General features: G+C 41.5%; 1 protein-coding gene across 1 annotated transcript in view; it reads left to right on the top strand.

The window, feature by feature from the left end:
• col13a1 (collagen, type XIII, alpha 1) overlaps positions 1 to 21,646 on the top strand; it is a 174,579-nt gene that overhangs the window by 119,300 nt on the left and 33,633 nt on the right. Inside the window, exons 21-32 of the mRNA XM_039621732.1 lie at positions 2,681 to 2,767; positions 2,872 to 2,898; positions 3,015 to 3,050; positions 3,128 to 3,181; positions 3,273 to 3,296; positions 3,367 to 3,420; positions 4,988 to 5,032; positions 5,216 to 5,350; positions 6,491 to 6,532; positions 6,632 to 6,682; positions 8,722 to 8,748; positions 8,898 to 8,984. Of these exons, the coding sequence (XP_039477666.1) occupies positions 2,681 to 2,767; positions 2,872 to 2,898; positions 3,015 to 3,050; positions 3,128 to 3,181; positions 3,273 to 3,296; positions 3,367 to 3,420; positions 4,988 to 5,032; positions 5,216 to 5,350; positions 6,491 to 6,532; positions 6,632 to 6,682; positions 8,722 to 8,748; positions 8,898 to 8,984 (669 nt within the window). The remainder of the gene's footprint in view (positions 1 to 2,680; positions 2,768 to 2,871; positions 2,899 to 3,014; positions 3,051 to 3,127; positions 3,182 to 3,272; positions 3,297 to 3,366; positions 3,421 to 4,987; positions 5,033 to 5,215; positions 5,351 to 6,490; positions 6,533 to 6,631; positions 6,683 to 8,721; positions 8,749 to 8,897; positions 8,985 to 21,646) is intronic.

Here is a 21,646-nt window from a genome sequence, read left to right as displayed (position 1 = left end):
ATGGCTTCTTTCACTCCTCTTTCAAACCATCTGTCCTCTCTGTCCAAATTGTGAACATTGGCATCCTCGAAAGAGTGACCTTTATCCTTAAGATGCAGATGGACTGCTGAGTCTTGTCCTGTGGAGGTGGCTCTTCTATGTTGTGCCATACGCTTGTGAAGTGGCTGTTTGGTCTCTCCAATGTAGAGGTCTGGGCATTCCTCGCTACACTGTACAGCATACACCACAATGTGGTGTATGCTCATATTCTTATAATTCACAGCGATGTAAACTGTGCACTCTCACCCTTCAGTGCTCTTGGGAGGGCATCCCTGTCAAAGTCCACCCGAACTACGTTATTTATTTATTTATTTATTGAAAGTAAGGTGGCTGATGTGTGGCATGTTCATAACCCAGCTTCAAGAGCATACTCTTTCTTCTCCATTAAGCATATTCATGCATTGACAAATTCTAATACATCTAATCATGTGAATGCGATTATGGAGGTATAGTCATCTCAGATCATGGCCCACTGAGTATAAACATGATCATCCTTAGAACACAATCTATAAAAGTAGAGTCTAAGCAGACATTTAATTGTCTTTTTCTCTCAGAAGAAGATGATGTTATCTTTGCATCATCTGCAGCTTATTTAAGAAGCTTACTTAAGAGGTAACCAGTTGCGACAGATGGCCAACCCCCCCCACCCACCCCCAAATCTATATGGGTAACATAACTTTATAAGGCTAATTATCAGCATATGTTATTACGTCTAAAGCAAGAGCTGGACCACTGGAACACGCTACGTCTTTCTTTAGGAAGATGGATCACTGCCATCAAGATGTGTGTGAATCCTAAATTCCATTAGACCATCACTGGATTCAGACCATCCAACAGCAGAGGGCGGTGAGGACAGAGCCAACGAATTTAATTTGCTCTTCAACAGATTCGTCGCTGCAGTTAATGCTCACTCCCCTACTGATTTACCTGGAGTCAACCTGCGATACACAGCCATGCCACTCCCTCTCTCCACACTGCACCATGGGCTCCCTTTAAAGTCCTGGCACCCCTCGCCAGGGTTACAGATCTGTGGTGCTGACATTTCACATCATGAAGACCTTGGAAAGACAACCTCGATCAGTTTCATCCTCTGGTCAGACCACATCTGAACCCCCTTCACTTCACTTACCAGCCCCACTCAGAGTTGAGGAGCTGCTCAATGTTATCTACACTTTCATGTTTTTTTACATTTTCATCAATTTTCATCAGGCTGACCCTCCTGGGTAAAAAGCTGACCGTGGTTATCAGCCTGATTCCTTGGGGGTTGTGGTCCAAGGTGACTTGGGCCTCTTTGTCATGGGGAGGGAGCTCTGCTGGTTGTCAGGGGGTTCTTGGGCACCTTGGCCAATCTCGGCTCATGCTGACATGGTCAGCCTCTGGCAGGTTGGGCTGCCCCTTGCCTCTGATTCTCTGGGGCTCTTGTCTTTTGGCTGTGAGGGCTCAGTTGGGGGCCTTCATTCTACTGCTGCGATGCACACAGTTCTTATAGATATATGGCCTTGGGTCTTGAGTACTTTGGGGAGCTGTAGATGGCCCAGGTCTCCTACGTCTTTCTCTACCTCCTTCTGGCCCCTGGGGTGCGCCCTTGTCACGTCTCATCCTCATTACCAAGGATATGTTGTGATAAACACTCACAGACACTCATACCGACTCACACAAGGTTTTCTGAAAGTTTTCTTAACATGATAACTCGAGAACTAGGCAGCGTAGGATTTTCACATTCAAACCGTAGGTGCATCTACTAAAACTCTCAGATGAGTTTGAATCCCAGTGACACCTTTTCTGAACATCACCTAGAATCTACCACGAGGCGGCCACTATTATTTTTTTCACTCTTTGTGGTTCATAGTGGTCTTGTTTATTTATGGTGGTTTTGTCATCTTCCTGTCATCATAGCTTTGTTAGTAACTCACCCATTTCAGTGTGTCAGTGAATATATCCATTCCAAGATGGCTGCATGTTTTTCTTCTGGAGAAGAAAGTGGGTTTTTTTCCTACTTTGTATTTCTTTTGCCTTTGTTATCTCCAGTGGGTAGGCTGAACCAGGGCTTTCTAGTGTTCCTGTGTAAACTTAAAGTCATTTTTGTGCAGTGGGCATAGCAGTTATTACATATTCAATCAGTGACATGTGCTTTTCTTTTACTGGCGTCTCTAGTACCCCTGATGTACCTTACAAGCGGGGATCTAGAACTTAAAAAGAATAATATTCTTGTCTGGTTGTACCTTGTTAATTGTTATTGTTGTAATACCTGGATGTCTGTAAAACTAAAATTAATTTGTATGATGATTTGTTTTTGTCTTTCTATGCTGCTGGGCTTTGCTCCCTCTTTGATAGAATGTGTAGTCTTAATGATTGTTTTTATTAAACTGGCTAATTCTACCAATCATTTTAATCAACCTTCATATTGCCACTATTTGTTCGATTCATGAAACAGTGAATGTTTAACTGTTAGAAGCCACGGACAGAACTGTTAGACAACACAGTGTCCCCCAGGTCCACTTACCAGCTTACTATGTATTTATTTGCTCTGGAACTGCTGACAGTATTCTTCAGTGGACTGAGTATTTTTGATTGTCATGGAGATAAAATTGGAGATAACAGTGTATGCCACTGGTTAAGACTTTTTCTATATGTATGGCAGGGAGAGAAAGGAGAGCTGAACGCTGGAGCCCTGGGAATTAAAGGAGAGCCTGGTTCACCAGGACTGCCAGGACTAAGAGGACCCAGAGTGGGTGAAATACAATGCCATGAAACAGCAATGCAATTATTACTTAAAAAATGCTTAATAACTCTGTGAAGTTACTGCATAATATTATAATATTTTTATTACAGGGTGACAAAGGATCCCAGGGAGAAAAAGTAGGAAAAGACAGCATTACAAATTAATTTTTAAAAGGGCATTTATTCAGAAATATATGAATCCTATTAGAATATTTATGCCTAACAAAAGTTTTATGTCTTACATCAACTAATAGGGGGAAGCAGGTCTTCAAGGCCCAGCTGGCCCAAGAGTAAGTTCTGGATGAAATAAAAGTTTTTATTAACATGTGTCCACTGAATTGACAAACAGCACTTCTGCACCTTCTAGGGTCTGCCAGGCCCGACTGGGGAGCCAGGAAGGGCTGAAATCCAGTATGAAAATGTATGTTGCTTCATATTAGTTTCACTTTCTCAGCTATAAAGAAAGTAAAACATTAAATAAAGCATTAGTAACATTTAATATTTCTTCATAGGATATCCGCAACATCCCCCTGATGGTGAGTATTTTCTAGATTGTATAACACAAAATTCAAACATATTTCATGACTGAATCTCTCATCCTTATAGGGCCCACCTGGATTACCTGGACCTCCAGGGACACCTGGAATCCCTGGAGCCAAGGTAGGAGAAGGTTTTAGAATAACACAATGCCAGATGATGCTTGCACGCTGTATTACTAAACATGCATACTTTTGTCATCATTCATGATGAATATATGGTAATGCGCATATTTTACACTTCTCTATAGTTTCAGTTTTTTTTGTTCTGTAGTCTACACAGACTGGGGTTTGGTGATAAATTAGTTTTCTCCGCTTGTCCATGAGGTGGATAACTAAAAATCTTGTGTAGTAAAATTGACACTGGTAATGACAGTTTCTTCATGTGCTACATTACTGTGTTACTGTGTGAAAATGTTGCAAGACATTTTTATTAGTGACCATAAATGTCTTTTATTTGATCTATCTTCTAGCCTTGACACTCTGCCCTCTGTTCATACATAGCATTCACAACTTATTACTGACTCTGTGGTGGAAGAATTTGTAGAATTGTTTGCTAATAATCTGGCTCAGACTGATGGTATAAAACTGGGTGCAGCTTCCTTCATTTCAGAGTGTACCGGACAAAGTGGCATTTTCACTCGGATCACTGAATCTATCCGCAGTTTTAGGCGGAGTTGCTGTAGAGCTGAGCAGCTGTGGATAGCCACGAAACTTGAGGCACATAAGAGTTATTAAAAGGATATTTTTCCTTTTAATTAAAAAAAAAAATGATGAAAAATGTGAGAGTAGGAAAAAGAGATTCTAAGGTTTTCTTTGATACACTGAATAGCATTGTTTGTCTCCAGTTTTTTCAGATAAGGATTGTAACAAGAATTGGATAAATTATCCATTTTAATGGGCTGTCTTAACACAATTAATGGCTGGATGGCAAACAATTGGCAAACAATTTTCTGCAGCTTAATACAGACAACGGAGCATTAAGGCCCAAATCAGACAACGTTTGGTGTCTTTCTCATCCACTGTAAAAGCTGCTGCTTTGACACTTGGGTTCATTTTTGATCAGTCTTTGACTTTTGATGTCCAAATCAAGTCTGCGAGCCGTTGTTTCTTTCTTCACTTAAGAAATATCACTAAACTCAGGACTGTTGTCTCTAAAGGTGAATTGGAGATGTTTGTTCATGCCTTCATCTCCTCCAGATTAGACTGTTGTTATTAGGACATGTGACATGTAAATGGACTCATTCTTATATAGCCCTTCCCTACTCTACCTGAGCACTGACAGTGCCTCATTCACCCACTCATACAAGCAGTTTTTTCCTATTCTGTTTCTACGTAACTGCTAACATTTGCACACATTCACACTCCAATTGAGGTTAGTATCCTGCCCAAGGATATTTGACATGCAGACTGGAAATGAACCACCAAACTTCCAATCAGTAAATGACCTGCTCTACCTGCAGCCAACCCAATGTGACATTTTACATAATAGCATGGATGCCTTGTCTGGTATTGCGTAAAAATGTTGATTTGCAGATAAAGATGCAAGAGTCTGCATTAAAAAAAACAGGCTGTGTTAAAAGAGGTTTCTTTTTCAGTCATACTGACATTGGTGTGGATGTGCAGTTATCGTAAACAAAGACAATTGTCTGGTTTGCCTAGTTGGTAATGCGACCTTGGTGTGTCCTTAGGGTGAAGTTGGTCTACCAGGTCCACCAGGACTGGATGGAGAGAAGGTAATGTTATGTTATCTCCATATTATTACTCAGGTCTGATTTTATGAGGTTCCTAAAATCGCAGAGTGTGTGTGATAATTACACTTAGCCATCACTGATTTGATATAACACACATTTAATTAATACAGATTTCTGTTGGTTACATTTAATAAAGTGGAGCAACTTATGATCTTATATTTTCAGGGACCTCGAGGGAAGCCTGGAGAACCTGGTCCCCCGGGCCCAGCAGGTCCTGAAGGTCCCAGAGGAGAGGGAGGTGTCATGGGCTTTCCAGGACCCAAAGGCACCAAGGGTGACATGGGTCCATCTGGATCACCTGTAAGTGACTACATTAACCACACAACTGTCTGTGAAGTTCCACATTATCACTGTTCCACATCATTGTCATCCAGAGAGTACATCTTGGTCTTTCTCGCTACACTCTTATCTAATTAAAGACTTGGAAGAGACCCCGAGAGTGTCAAAGACTGTAAGTTGGAATTCTGTGCAAGAAATTAACTGATGCCTTTGCTATATTTGGTGGATCAGGACAACTTATTTTAAGATTTCTTCTAACAAATTTAGTGGGGGAAAAATACAGATTGTTTGGAATCTGTCAATGCTGGGACATATTTTTAATGTTTGTGCATGTTTGAAGTAGATCTTTCATTTCCAAAAAATATTTATTTATTAAAAACTATTTAGTTGGGCCACATACTGAACTTGGAGGATAGAAATAATGTCTCTATCCTATAGTGTTAGTATCAATCTGATATCAGAACAAATATTTGGATCGATACGATCAATATTTGGATTGATCCGTTTTCCTTTTCATCCGTCCTCATGTGTGCCATTCACGACATGTTCTTCTTTTTTAGTACTGAGTGAAATCTTGGCAGACGATAGAGGCGATACTGCCCCCATCGCTTCCTGAAGCGTATTGCAGTTACAAAAACACATTTACGTGATATTAGTATATGATGTGTCAATGATAAAATTGCCCATCGACAAATTTTTATAGTCGACGACATTATGATTATGCCGACGAATTGTTGCTTCAGTAATTAGGTTTATTATTTATTTAGGAATTTAATATGCTTAGAAACCTTGTGGATCTTCACAACTTGGGTGAGATTTGCTGTATAAGATTCGGATTATGCAACAGATGTCTGACAGTAAGACATACAAAATGTAAAACAAAGTAGGTACCAGGTCCCAAGCATAACTAAGTGGCCTTATAATACACTGAAATTTTCCCCTAAAAAATGGTTCCTGTGTTCAATGCTATGCAGTGTTGCCTCTCAAGCTGCAAGAGATGGTTGGTTAGATGGCTGCGAGGTAGTGAAATGCTGTACTCCAAGTGCAGTATCAAATCGCACAAGTGTAGTATGAAATCACAGATGCCCTGCAATAGTTTTGTAAAATAAGGAAATATATATGAACCCTTTATCCCTGTGTCTTTCCCACATATTGTTACAGGGTCCAAAAGGTGAACCTGGAGATGGAGGAAGGTTAGAATCGGTAAGGATTATTTATAAACTGAGTTTTATAATTTTCTGCTTGTCAGTGCCTTATAAGCAATACTTTTTAAATTGAAAACTGTGTATACCTTGCCTTTAGATCTATGGTCCTCCAGGGCCACCAGGACCCCCAGGACCAGTTGGCCCAGCAGTAAGTCAGATATGCCGTGTAACTCTTATCTTTAAAAACAAAAGCAATGCATAACTGTAAAGGTGTTTTATGTGACACACCAGCCATGTTTTTAAATGATAAATAGAATGCTTACCTCCTTTCCTTATTGCCTTTAATACCCAGTTTGAGCACTCAAAGCATGTTTCTCGTCCACCCAATCACACACACATTCACACAGTGCTTATCTATGTCTAAGCAATTTATTTAGCATTTACATGCACATTCACATGGATACACTGTGGACAAATTGGGGTTCAGTATTTTACCCAAGAATACTTTGAAAGATGACTCAAAGAGCCGGGGATTGAGTAGCAAACTTCCTCAACAACCTCAGTATGATCTAATGAGCCTTCTAATATGGTCAAATACATAAACAACCAATACCATCAAAACCACCTGCTTAATATTGATGATTGGTGTAAAGTCTGGGACGAAGTTGGAGCCACAGACTGGAGCATTACTGCAGGGCCTCAAACAGTGCCCTGTGGTTTGAAATCTAAACTCCCCAAATTCCACCAACATGTTAAGTGTCCTAGCAGGGGGGACAGGAAGCTGGACCATCTGTACGTGGTCTTGCGTTTATCTTGCCCTGTGGTCAGTGCCTCAGGTCAGTCAGGTCCCACACCTGCTTGTAACAAGCTGTATGTGGATGCTGCATGTGAAATTAGGATGACTCCCTTTGAACATCAAGTTCAATGCGTGGCTTGAAGGCCAAAATGGCAGATAGTTCCTGTGCTATCGGATGCAGTAATCAGCATTTATTTACAGCTGCCAGAAGGGTGTTGAGTATAGCACCAACATGTCAGGACACGTCTCTTTATCTGCCTTACAGGCCAAATCGCACTAATCTCCACAACAATCCAGGCTCTCAATGGTGGCTCATTTAAACTCCGGAATGGTTAACCTGATACTCGTAAAATACTCTCAACTTTACTGTTATGACGTGACGTTGATGTGACAAATTAGTACTACTCGAACTTTTGTAGTCATACACAGTGAAAGTCCAAGTCAACCAAGCATAAGATTTATGTGTGGTAGTTTATTTAAGCTAGCTATGCAGCACTTACCTTTGCTTTAACGATGAACACTTTCTTGTTCTTCAGCTTCTACCAGTGTTGGTCAAGTTACTTGAAAAAAGTAATTAGTCACTAATTACTGATTACTTCTCCAAAAAAGTAATCCCGTAACACGGCAGTAACGCTGCCCATCTCTGGCTTCCACATAGCAATATTATTTACCCATTCAAATTGAAAGTAGACATAGAAGTCCATAGTTTGAAAGGTTTCATCCTGGCATCAGTGTAAGGTGAGTGATTTTCTACAAGATACACATAGATGTCACTGAACTGGAGCTCTGGGAGAGTCATTGCCACTTTTAGGTATTTAAGGTATTTTAGGTATTTACATAAAGCTGCCAGAGCAAAATATGAATCACAAGTCCCCAAAATTCATTGTTTCTCTTCATATCTTTGTTTTTCGAGTAGTTGCTTGATATAGGTGAGAAAAACTTTTTTCCTACAGCACCACCTACTTCCACTTCTGACCATCACGATGGAGTAATGTTTTGCATTCCAGGGTAGTGCGTCAGTCATGTAACTGAAAACTCTGGATAGGTAATGCTGCTGGGGACTTCCCATGATGCACTTGGTGTTTCTTCTTCACTCACCTTTATTTCACTCACCATGTGTTTATACACAACTCTGAATTTAATCGTTACTTATTTTAAATCTTTGACTCTTGTCCTCCATGTCCTTTTATCCTGCCTTCCTCCACTCACCCCCTAACCAATCGCAGAAGATGGCTGCTCCTCCCTGAGCCTGGTTCTGCCGGAGGTTTCTTCCTGTTTAAAGGGAGTTTTTCCTTCCCACTGTCGCCATTGGGGTCGTTTGATTGTTTTCTCTGTTTTATTGTAGGGTCATTACCTTACAATATAAAGCACTTTAGCATGATTGTTGTTGTGATTTGGCACTATATAAAAAAAGTGAATTGAAATAAATTCCACTGTTTTGTTCTATCCAGGGACCACAAGGACCATCAGGGCCTAAGGTGAGATACTATTTTGATAACAAACTATGATATTACCCAGTTTCTACATTTATTAAATTTGCCTTTAGTTATACGTTGTTAATATCATATCATCGATTTTATGAAAGAAAGTGTAAGGATTGTATTGTATCTCTTACCTTTTAACTCAGGGAGAGCCAGGAATTGGAATCCGAGGAGAAAAGGGAGCGACAGGTCAGAAAGGCGACAAGGGAGACAGAGGCCATCTTGGACTTCCTGTAAGTTCACTGGACATTCTGTCTGTTCATAATAACCAACATTCAAAATACACCTTAGCTCTCTCATATTGAAAATTGATGCAAATGATGTTTGAGTTGATTTGTAATGGGATAATCTGAAAATGAATTTTGTCACTTTGAGTTTTTATTCTTTCACACTGGTTTGTACTCAAATTTAAAAAAAAACATCAGTTTTAGGTCAAACTTTTACATCAAACTACCAAAACTCTTGAACCACTGGCACAATCAAAAAAAATCAGCGGTACCTTCAACTCTGTGCTTTTTCAGTGATATTAGGGTCATTACAGTAATGCCAGGCAGGCCACGACAATCTCTGCAAACAACACAGAAAACAACAAAAACAAACCTTTTTCTTTTAAAAAACAGTAAAAAAAAACCCTCAAACTGTCAGATAAACAAACGTCGTCACACTCACTCACTTTCTCTTCTCTCAACCAACCTTTGGCTGCTGTGACCGTATGCCTTGAATTACTGTAATCATCCTAATATTGCTGAAATGAGTCACCGTGTTCAGGAACCATTGAAATTCTTACAATTTAGCTGCTGGTTCATGAGTTACAGGAAATACAGATGTTGAAAAAAATGTTGCAAAACACCAGAGAAAGGTTCAAAGGCTTTAGAGGGCTGATGACACCATTTCTGTTGCTCTAAGTCACTAATAGATTGAGGAATTGAGTTTTTCACATGATAGCAAGATGTTGTTGCATTATCATTAATTATGAAATTATTGGCTCTATCAAGGTCCCAAGGATTTGCTTTGTAAGTTGAATTTTGGATTCCTGTTTTTATTTCTCTGATAATAATAAGCTGTAGCCCTTATTTCTTTCTTATCCTAGTGATTATTTTTAGACAGTGGAATAATGTTGAACTTTAGGCCCTGGTATGATTTTAATACTCTTTATATTTTTATTTAAATGTATTTTTGCTGTCTTTGCCTTGACACCTTAATTTAGTGTTGCCTTGTCTCTTCTTGTCTTGATGCTAATTATCTTTTGTTTACTTCTCGTTTTATTTTTAAGGCTAGTTTTCAGGTTCAGCAAACAGAGTCTAACAACTCTGACTTTTCAGTTCTAAAATAGGTTAATCATACTTACTTAAATCAACTGTGAGTATGTCCACCTTGAATATATGTGTGAGTACAAGAAGAAAGCCATTATCAGAGGAGCTCCTGTACCAGGAGGTATTACTTAAAGCTTGAATTTTAAGAGATAGAGCTGAACAATTTTATTTCATCGTGCTAGCGAGCGCGATGGAGTGAACACGCTTTTTTCAGAGCTGCTGCACGTTCCAGCGTAAATTGCATCAAAAATAGGCACCTAAGTTACCAATCTGCTCTTAAAGACAATCTTAAACTTTTAAACAAAGTCCCTACGGATACAAATCCAAGAAAGTTGCTTTTATGGTTGCAAATGTGCGGAGATACAAATACGAGGCTTCGTCGACAGCTAAGACCAGTGCAGCCGCGGGTAAAAGTTGTGACAACACCGCTAGCCAAACACCCAAGTCGGCACCAATAGCTAAAATGGATGTGGCAGACCTCAAGACGGACATACTTACCTCCTTGCGACAAGATATCTCCGCCATCATCCAGCAGGAAGTCAGGACTGCTCTGGCTGACAGCTTTGACTCGTTGAAAAGGGATATCCAAGACGTGAAGGCTTGGATCAGTCACACCGATCCGGATTATCGGTGTGACTGAAACCCAGGGATCCAGCTCTCCGGCGGCATGCTCAAAGAGGTGTTTCAGCTTGACAGAGAGGTCCATGTGGAAAGATCTCATCGTAGCCTGACTCAACCCGGGGATACTCCACGTGCTATCATTCCTAAATTAAACAGCGGAGGAGACGCAGTGGACATCCTCAGGAGAGCACGCAGAGGAAAACTACACTTCAAAGGAAACCCAATCGCCATATTCCCCAACTACACGGCCAGCGTGGCGAAAGCCAGGGCGGCTTTCACTGACGTGAGGAAGATACTCCACGATAGACCGGGAGTCCGCTTTGGTATCCTTTACCCTGCCAGATTCCGTGTCACTTACAACAATGTTGAAAAGGAGTTTGTGGATGCTGCCAAAGCCATGGATTATGTCAAGGAAAACATACTTTCTCCAGCCATGCTGAACCATGACTGTCTTATCTCCTGATCCAAGGTGGAAGGTAACTCGGAGTTCTCTATGTCAGTAAGCTACATCACTGTGCCTGATCGTAACTAAGTCATGCAGGGCCTGAGTTCTAATATTGTTTGAGCAGACAGCACTGAGATTTGTTGGTGGCACTAAGACTGCTCCCCTGCTTTCCCCCGAACTTCAGTTCATCATTCCATATGAAGACATCTAAACTTGAATTAGCTGCACTCGGGGTCCCTTTGACTTTCTGTCCTGCTGTTGCTATACCTGTTCAGGTCCCTTGTTCTCCCGGGGATTATTTGATGGGTAAAAAACTTTCACAAAGTGGTTTATATATTATTTTCTGGTTTGTTGGTTTGATGGTTCTTTTTGTATTGCCCTATGCTAAACAAAACCTTGGGTCATCATGGAGTTCAAAATTATTTGTGCCTCTCAGATATCTCTCAAACTTAACCCTAAACAGTCAAGATAGATTCAAGTCAAGATTTGCTTAAAGTCATAAGTTATAATGTCAAAGGCTTCCACAGCACTATCAAAAGGAAAAAATTACTTGGCCAGCTAAAAAGTTTCAATTATCATATAGCTTTTTTGCAGGAGATGCATTTATCTGATGTTGAGCATGACAAGAAGGTCGTGGGCGCAACAAGTGTTTTATTCATCTCACAAATCTGGCAGGAAAAGAGGTGTGGCTATCCTAGTACACAAACAGATCAATTTCACCCCACTCACTACATATAGAGACCCAGATGGAAGGTACATTATGGTCAACAGCTCTATCGATGGAGTACTGGTTTCCCTCATCAATATCTATGCCCCTAATGAGGATGAGCCAAAGTTCATACATACAATTTTTAATATAGTGCTTCAAAAATGCTCTGGTATTTTATTGCTTTTAGGGGATTTTAACTGTGTCTTGTCACCTTATATGGATAAACAACCAAGTTCAAAAAGCCATGCGTCACAAATGAGTAAAGCTCTAAAATATTTAACAACTGAACTGGGACTGATTGATGTTTGGAGAAATAGGTTTCCTAGAGTCAGAGATTATACTTTTTACTCACATAGACATGCATCCTATTCCAGGATAGATTTCTTTTTTACCTCTAAAATAGAAGAGCATAGAATTAACAATATTGAAATTTTACCAATTACACTATCTGACCATGCACCACTATCACTCTCATGGGACTTAGGATTGACACCAAAACTAAAACTTTGGCAATTAAATGCCTCACTCCTAAGTGATAGCCAGTCTTGTGAGTTCATACATACTGAACTAAATACTTAGAGTTGAATACAACTCCAGAGATATCGCCCTGGCATACATTAGAGGTCGCATAATATCATTCGCAAGTGCCAGGGAAAAAAAAGAGAGGCCAGGCGGTGTGAATTGGAGGTCAAAATAAAACACCTAGAGCAACAATACAAAAAAGCACAAACAGCCAATTTGCTTTCCGATCTCAAAGTGTTGCTTAGTGAGCTTAATAGTTTAATAAACGAAAAAATTGAGGGCAATTTAAGATTCATTAAACAAAAGTACTATGAACAGGGTAGTAGGGCTAGCAGATTGCTGGCAATAAGACTCAGAAAACAGCAATCTTGTGATATGGTTCAAAAGTTGAAGTCGGATCAAACCCTAATTACTAAACCAAATCAAATTGCAAATTGCTTTGCCAATTTTTTTGAGTCATTATATAAAAATTCAGATACATGTAAATATGACAATACACTATCTGATTTCTTAGAAAAGATCAATTTAAAAACACTGCCGGAATCTGTAGTAAAAGAGTTAGATGAACCAATTCGAGAACAAGATAAACAAGAACAATTTTACAGGTGATTTCAAACCTTAAAACTAAAAAAAGTCCTGGCCCTGATGGTTTTATTAATGAATTTTTTAAAAAAAACTTAAGGACAAAGTCGCCCCCTTATTACTAAAAGCATACCACTGCGCTCTGCAGACTGGGACTATGGCGCCTTCCTGGAATGATGCTACAGTTGTCGTAATCCATAAAGAGGGCAAGGACCCCACAAGTTGTCAATCATACACGCCAGTCTCATTACTCAATACTGATTTGCGCATTCTCACCACGATCTTAGCCAAAAGAGTTATTACACATTTTATAAATCACGATCAAACGGGATTCATTGCAGGAAGGCACTATGGGGACAATGTTCGTAGATTGTTGAACTTAATGTCTTTGTACAAGACCAAACAAGAAGAAACAATGATTCTGTCTCTTGATGCGCAAAAAGCATTCGACAGAGTTTCCTGGCAGTACTTGGGCCATACACTTGAAAGATTTACATTTGGGCCAAACTTAATTAAATGGATACAGATTCTTTACTCCAACCCAATGGCGGCTGTACAGGTAAATGGAACAATGTCAACCAGATTCTCACTAGAACGTGGGTGTAGACAGGCATGCCCACTGTTGCCCCTGCTGTTCGATATAAGTATTGAGTCTCTGGCGCAGTTGATTAGAGATGAACATGAAATTCTGGGCCTTTCAATTAACGGAGAACAGCATAAATTGTCCATCTATGCAGATGACGTACTTTTATACATTTCAAATCCTGCAGTTAGTGTACCTCATTTAAAAGAAATTATTAGCAAATACAGTTACCGCTCCGGTTACAAAGTTAATATTGACAAAACATTGGCAATGGACATAGGAGGAAACATTTCACAAACATTCAAGGAGCAATGTGGCTTTAAATGGCCAAACGAAGGTATCGAGTATTTAGGAATTCAAATTCCTCACTCATTATCAGATTTGTTTAAAGTAAATTGTGAAGTAGTTGCAACAATAAAAAAAGATTTAGAGAGGTGGACAGTCCTACCTCTGTCTTTCTTGGGTCGGATCGAGAGTATACGTATGAATGTATTACCAAGACTTCTATACCTTTTTCAAATGCTGCCTATAAACGTTCCCAACTCCACATTTGATAATTTAGATAAACTTTTTTCCAAATTTATATGGCAAGGCAAACGCCCAAGGATCAAGTTTCAAACATTAAAACTGTCAAAACTGCAGGGGGGATTGGCTGTTCCAAATCTGAAATATTATTTCTGGGCAGCTCAGATGAGACCCCTGACTGTATGGATATGGGATCTGTCTGAAACTCAGTGGTTAAACATTGAGAAGAAAATATGTGAAAGACCATTGGAATCCCTGCTTTTTTCTAATATTTCAATTAAAAATGTGCATATGGGGGAATGGACAGGGTAATACTAAAGATTTGGCGTAGAATCAAACAATCATTTGGTCTTCCAAAAGAAATTTCAATTTTATCAAGCTTTTCCTCCCTGCAGGGTTTTTCTCCTATTGTGGAAGACTCTGGCTTCAAAACATGTACAAATAATGGGCTTCATAAACTTTGTCATGTTGTGAGGAATGGGCACCTGAGTTCTTTGAACAGTTGAGAGGTCAGTTTCAGCTTCCTTCTTCTGACTTTTTTAGATTTCTGCAGCTAAGACATTTTTTGACAAAACATAAAGAATGGAAGCAAGTTTTGGAGCCCTCACCCACTGAGGAAATATTTCTAAAAATATTTCAAAGTAATTCCTCCCCAAAATTGATCAACAATTTTTATAACGCATTTACGAGTTTCAATACAAGTGCAACTTTGAATATTAAGGCAATGTGGGAAGCTGAGACTGGCACTCAAATCTCAGAGGACACTTGGGAAGAGGTGTTCGGTGAAGCCCAGCTTGTGACTATTTCTGGGCTGTGGAGAGAATTGAAATGGAAGGTGGTCATGAGATATTTTAGAACCCCAGAGATAATTGCTAAAATGAACCCTACAAATCCTGACACTTGCTGACGAAATTGTGGTACTTACTTAGGAACCCACTCTCACATATTCTGGTCATGCCCAAAAATTTGCTCATTTTGGAATGACATATTTAAAGCTCTCAATACAGTTTTCCAACAACGGTTAACAAAAGACCAACAGTTAGCCATTTTAGGAGTATAACTAAATGGTTATACTCAATAACAAACAATATCTCTTTAGAATCTTGCTTCAAATCAAATCAAATCAAATCACCTTTATTGTCACATCACATGTGCAGGTACACTGGTACAGTACATGCGAGTGAAATTCTTGTGTGCAAGCTTCACAAGCAACAGAGTTGTGCAAAATACAATAACGTGCAACAAGCAAAATATAAAAATGGTTAATCTAAAAAGTAATAAATATATGTACCATATATAAAGGTATATACATTACTGAATGTGTGTACTAAATATGTTTTTCTACGTGTGTGTGTGTGTGTGTGTGTGTGTGTGTGTGAGTGTGTATATACATGTTTTACAAATGAAATAGAGTAAACAATAAAATAAGATATATAAAATATAAAATATACAGAGGTAGGTATGTGCAAAACAGTGGCATTAATGTACAGTATGGAGTGCATAATGTTGAAGTTCCAGTAGTGAGGGTGAGGTGTCTATGACGTGTTCAGCAGTCTGATGGCCTGGTGGAAAAAGCTGTCTCTCAGTCTGCTGGTTCGGGACCGGATGCTGCAGAACCTCCTTCCTGATGGAAGTAGTCTGAACAGTTTATGGCTGGGGTGACTGGAGTCCTTGATGATCCTCCCGCTTTCCTCAGGCACCGCTTCCTGTAGATGTCTTGGAGGGAGGAAGCTCACCTCCAATTATCCGTTCAGCACACCGCACTACTCTCTGGAGAGCTTTGCGGTTGTAAGCGGTGGTGTTGCCATACCAGGTGGTGATGCATCCAGTGAGGATGCTCTCAATGGCACAGCGATAGAAGGTCCTGAGGATGCGGGGCTCATGCCGAATCTTTTCAGTCTCCTGAGAAAGAAGAGGCGCTGCTGCGCCTTCTTCACTGTCTTGTTTATGTGTACTGACCACGTAAGATCCTCAGCCAGATGTACACCAAGGAAGCGGAAGCTGCTCACTCTCTCCACAGCGGGCGCGTTGATGGTGATGGGGTGTGTACTCCTCTGCACCTCCGGAAGTCCACTATCAACTCCTTTGTCTTTGCGACGTTGAGGGTGAGATGGTTGTCTTGACACCAGTGGGTCAGGCGCTGACCTCCTCCCTGTAGGCCGTCTCATCACCGTTGGTGATAAGACCCACCACTGTAGTGTCGTCCGCAAACTTCACAATGATGTTGGAGTTGTCAGTGGCCGCAGCAGTCGTAGGGTGTAGAGTGAGTACAGGAGAGGGCTCAGTACACACCCCTGTGGAGCACCAGTGTTCAGTGTGATGGGGATGAGGTGGTGCTGCCCAGTCTGACCACTTGGCGTCTGTCAGACAGGAAGTTAAGGATCCAGCTGCAGAGGAGCTGCTCAGTCCTAGATCCTGCAGTTTCCTGTCCAGCTTCGAGGAACGATGGTATTGAATGCTGAGCTGTAATCTACAAACAGCATTCTCACATACGTGTCTCTCTTCTCCAGGTGTGACAGGGCAGCATGGAGTGTCAGGGCTATGGCATCATCAGTGGACCTGTTGTGGCGGTATGCGAACTGTAGAGGGTCCAGTGAGTCGGGTAGTGCGGAGCAGATGAAGTCCCTGACCAGCTTCTCGAAGCATTTGCTCACGATGGGGGTCAGGGCTACAGGTCGCCAGTCGTTCAATGATGAGATGGTGGAGGATTTGGGTACAGGGACGATGGTGGCCATTTTGAAGCAGGCTGGGACTACAGACAGAGAGAGGAAAGGTTGAAGATGTGTAAACACTCCAGCCAGCTGAGCCGCGCATGACTTGAGGACGCGGCCGGGAATCCCGTCCGGACCAGTAGCTTTGCGTGGGTTCACTCTCCTGAAGTACCTCCGCACATCCTCCTCAGACACAGTGTGCGCACTGACGTCATCCGCGGTGCGCACACTGTCCGGTCTCCTGGTGTTCGCTGTGTCGAATCTAGCGTAGAATACGTTTAGATCCTCACACAGAGAGGCCGTGGTCTGCGGTGTGCTGGTTTTCCTCTAAAGTCTGTGATCGTGTTTAGTCCCTGCCACATACTCCGAGGGTTGTCAAACTGTTGCTCCACCCTGTCCCTGTACTCACGTTTGGCTGCTTTGATCGTCTTCCGGAGTTGGTAATGTGCGTGTTTGTAGTCCGATGTGTTCGCGGAGGCAAAAGCGGTGCTCCGTGCCGCTAGCGCCGTGCGAACATCTCCGTTAATCCAGGGTTTTTGATTTGGGAAGGATTTAACTGTTCTGGATGGGACGACATCTTCCACGCATTTTCTGATAAATCCACAGACTGAGTCTGTGTATTCATCGATGTCTTTAGCAGCCACGTGAAACATTTCCCAGTCCGCGTGATCAAAACAGTCCCGCAGCGTAGACTCCGATTGGTCCGACCAACGATGCACCGCCCTCAGGGTTGGAGCTTCCTGTTTCAGCTTCTGCCTGTAGGCGGGCAGGAGCAGGATGGAGCGGTGATCTGATTGGCCGAATGGGGCGCGGGGGAGGGCTTTGTACGCATCCCGGAAAGAGGTGTAGCAGTGGTCAAGAAGCCGGTCTCCACGAGTGTTCAACACTCCACGAGTGTTGAAATGGATGTGTTGGTGGAGTTTTGGTGAGACTTTCTTCAGCAGCACTAAAGTGTATCACTATTTGGATGAATCATGACCCACCTTCATATAATATGTGGATTGATAAAGTAAGAGAGATTTACCAGATGGAGGAAATAACATGCTCTGCGGATTCAGAGAGAATTGTTCACTGAGCGTTGACAACCCATACATGCTTTATTGTTTCAATAATTTAGCATAGGTTTATTTCATTTTGTTCATTTATGGCTACTAAGATTGTCAAATCGTATTTAATATTACATGAAGCTTTTTTTTGTTTGTTTCTTTTTTGTTTTTTGTTTTGTTTTGCTTCCTAGTATTGTTTTGCGTTTCCTTATTGCATCTTTTATTTTAATCTGTACTTCTGCATTGCTGTTCCTGTAACTGTCCTACTTGTGAACATTGACAAGTACAAGTTGCAATGTTGTAAATTATAATAAAAACTGAATTAAAAAACAAACAAACACGTACCTGTGTATTAGTCAGACCAACCAACACTGGTTTAAGTGATGTTCAGTGGAACATGCTGAGGTCCTTGGTTTTAACTGAGACATTATAATACAGCACGTAAAATAAGCATTGAATATATTTCTAAAGGTGCTATTGACATGAAATTCTCACCAGATTTAGTAACAACCCATTCAATTCACACATCCAAAACAACTCAAACCATAAATGTTCATAAATTATGTGTACTAATCAAAACGGAGTGTTATGGAAGTTTAGTGCATTAAATAAAAGAGGTCACACTGCTCAGTTTCCTTTTTTCCTTTTAGCGCTTTATTCTTGCAAGAAGGAATTCAGCTACCACGAGGCACTTGTGGGGTTGTAGTGAGGATACAAACTGACCCTCCTTATAAGGGGTCCTCCCCCATCTTTACTACTCCTCCTCTGTAAGGCAGAAACACATTCACTTTACACAGGTCACCTACAGTTTAACAGCATATATGAAACAGAAAAATTAAACCAGCTAAATTTCTTGTCCAGAGAAAGGAAGTATGACAAATTGAAATTTAAAGGGCTGTAAAGCCAGAAATGCACCAGGTGATCCGGGCGTTGGCATCTTTCATGCGGTGAAGCCATTGCAGCGGGGTGTGGTCTGAGCAGAGGATGAACGAGCACCCCAGCAGGTAATAACAAAGAGAGTTGACCATCAAGGTGTCAGTCTGGAGGATAAAAGGGAGGGAAAAGTCAGGGCTGTGAGCAGCTGCTCCCCACAGAGAGCCTTTTTTACCTGCACAAACTCCACCTGGCACGGCTCCGTCCACTGGACCAGGTCTGGAGCACCCATTCGGGTGAGATCGGTTAAGGGCATGGTCAGGTCTGCAAACCCAGGCACGAACTGGTGGTAGTACCCTGCCTGCCCCAATAACCGTCTCACTTCCTTTTTGATCTTGGCGATTGCTGTTGTTTTTTCCCATCTGTGGACACACCTGCCTGCCCCCAAGTGCTACCCAAGATACTGTACCTCCCTCCGTCCAATTGCACACTTCTTCGGGTTGGCCATGAGCCCCACCTGCCTCAGGGACTCCAGGACTGCAGCCACCCGCTGCACATGCTCCTGTTGTGTGTCACTATGAATGATAACATCATCCAAGTAGGCAGCAGCATATACAGCGTGCAGCCACAGCACCCAGTCCATGAGGCGCTGGAAGGTGGCCTGGGCTCCGAACAAGCCAAACAGAAGGGTGATGAACTGGTACAAACCGTGCGGAGTAGAGAAGGCCTTTTTTTCCTTGGACTTTGCAGATAAGGGAATGTGCCAATAGCCCTTGGTTAAATCCAGTTTTGTGAAAAAGCGGGCCATGCCCAACCAGTCCAGGAGCTCGTCGAAACGGGCTTGGGGTAAGCATCAAAGCGTGACACCTCACTCACTTTGCAATAGTCTACACAGAACGGGATAGACCCATCCTTCTTCATGACCAGAACAATAGGGCTACACCACGCTGTTTGACTCTTCTATTACTCCCATCCACAGCATCTCGGCCAATTCCCTCTGAACAATTTGACTTTTATGTTCAGGTAGCCTGTATGGCCGTGAACGCGCCATCACGCAAGGTTGCGTATGAAAATGATGCTCGATGAGAGTCATATGGCCGGGCGGGGGGGAGAACACGTCTGCAAAACAGTGTTGCAAACCGCCAATATCTGCTCTCTGGGCCTGTGCGACATGGTTATCACAATGGAGGGAGGCGGGACTGGTGGTATTTGGCACCTCTGGCCCCAACTCGTCTCTGTCATTCACCAGGCTCACCAGAGAAGCGGCTTCAGTCTCTCTCCATGGTGATATATCTGCGTGGTCCCTCCATTGTCCGACCGTATCACTTCATAGTCGACGTCCCCTACTCGCTGTGGGACCACCAAGGGCCCTTGCTACTTGGCATGTAATTCTGAGCTGAAGAAGGGAAGCAATACAAGCACTTTATCTCCCTGTTAAAATTGCCTGATTCTAGCCCCTCTGTTGTATAGATGTTGCGGACATCACGCGAATTCTCCCGTGACAACTTCCCGAAAGTGTGGAGTTTTGCTCGCAGATCCAGAACATACTGAATCTCATTTTTCATGGGGCTCAGACCTTTCTCCAGTTTTCTTTAATAAGGTTGAGCATGCCTTGCAGCTTCTTGAAAATCCCATGGTGGAGGCCTGGGGCACCTCCCACACTGCAAACAACAGAGGGTCTAACCAGCGATCTCAATTATGGTCATCCTCGTGAATGAGCTTCCGAGTCATGGACTTTAAAGTCTTATTCAGCCGCTCCACCACTCCATCAGTCTGAGGGTGGTAGATGCTTGTCTGAACAGATTTAATGCCTATCAAATCCAGTTCTTTGATATTCTTTTACTGACAGAGAATGGTTCTGGAAGTGAGTGGTTCTGGAATCTGCTCCTTTTTCTGTAAAGGACAGAATAGGAAAACACCTCTCTGCGACGCCTCAATAATCTAATATGTTCATGGATTGTTCTTTCAGTTATTCAAAGTTGGTTCAGAATATCATGTTCTGGGCTCTATGATCTACAGGATTAGTGTATTTATTATTTATGTGTGTAAGCATGTTTGCATTTACCCCTCCGCACTCCAAGCCATTTTCCTACATTTTCCTCCTATATATGAACGAAGCTTATGGCCTTCACAAGACTGAGTAGTAACTAATTATAACTGCTTATTCTAGTAAAAGAAATCAAAAAGAAATCAAACATTTTCAATCTTAAGCATCTTCCCTTTTTCACAAAAGCATATGTTTCATTCAGCCTACTGTCCCACCGTTTCCCCTTTAGTGTGGTACTCAGCTTCTGATAAACACAGATATTTTATCTTCTAACCGGGATTTATTTTATTTCAATCAGTTAAGCTTAACATGAAGACAATTATTTCTGCGTAAGTTTTACCGTAGGTAAGCTATCAAGCACACAAAAAGTCATACACTGATCATATAATCCATTGTTTCAAATTAAACCTAAAATTCCCCCCCTTTTTGACACATTTTATGTGTCACACAAAATGAAAAGGCTTCACCACATCTAATTAAAAGAAAAAGGTTCGTCATATTATTTCTCAGAACACCTCAGCGTTACTCCTCTCGAGTATATTTGCTCCAGGCCTGCAAACCTGTGTTAAGAAATGAAATCAGTTCAATTCTGTTGAACTCCTGGTTCCACCCAGAGCCTACATCCACAGAACTACCTAGAAACAAAACCTATGTGTTAACATGAACTTCACATTTGAAAACCCCATTTTTGTTTTTTATTTTTATTTTTGTTTTTTTTGTTTTTTTTTACTTTGCTCTTGTTTTCCTGCAGTACCATGTCCTATCGCAAGCCCCAACCTGTTGTGCTCTCTTTTTAATAATTTACTGTTTTAAAGGGAAAAAACCTCAGTCAACAAACCAATGTTTGTTATTCCATACCTGTATTTTAAATGTGACAAGTCTACCACTCCCCTATGTAATTCATAAATGTTGCTTTGG

This window comes from Oreochromis aureus, linkage group 13 (genome assembly GCF_013358895.1).
Source record: "Oreochromis aureus strain Israel breed Guangdong linkage group 13, ZZ_aureus, whole genome shotgun sequence".
Lineage (NCBI taxonomy): Eukaryota > Metazoa > Chordata > Actinopteri > Cichliformes > Cichlidae > Oreochromis > Oreochromis aureus.
Note: the sequence above shows the minus strand (reverse complement) of the source record. Positions and strands in the feature narration are given on the sequence as shown.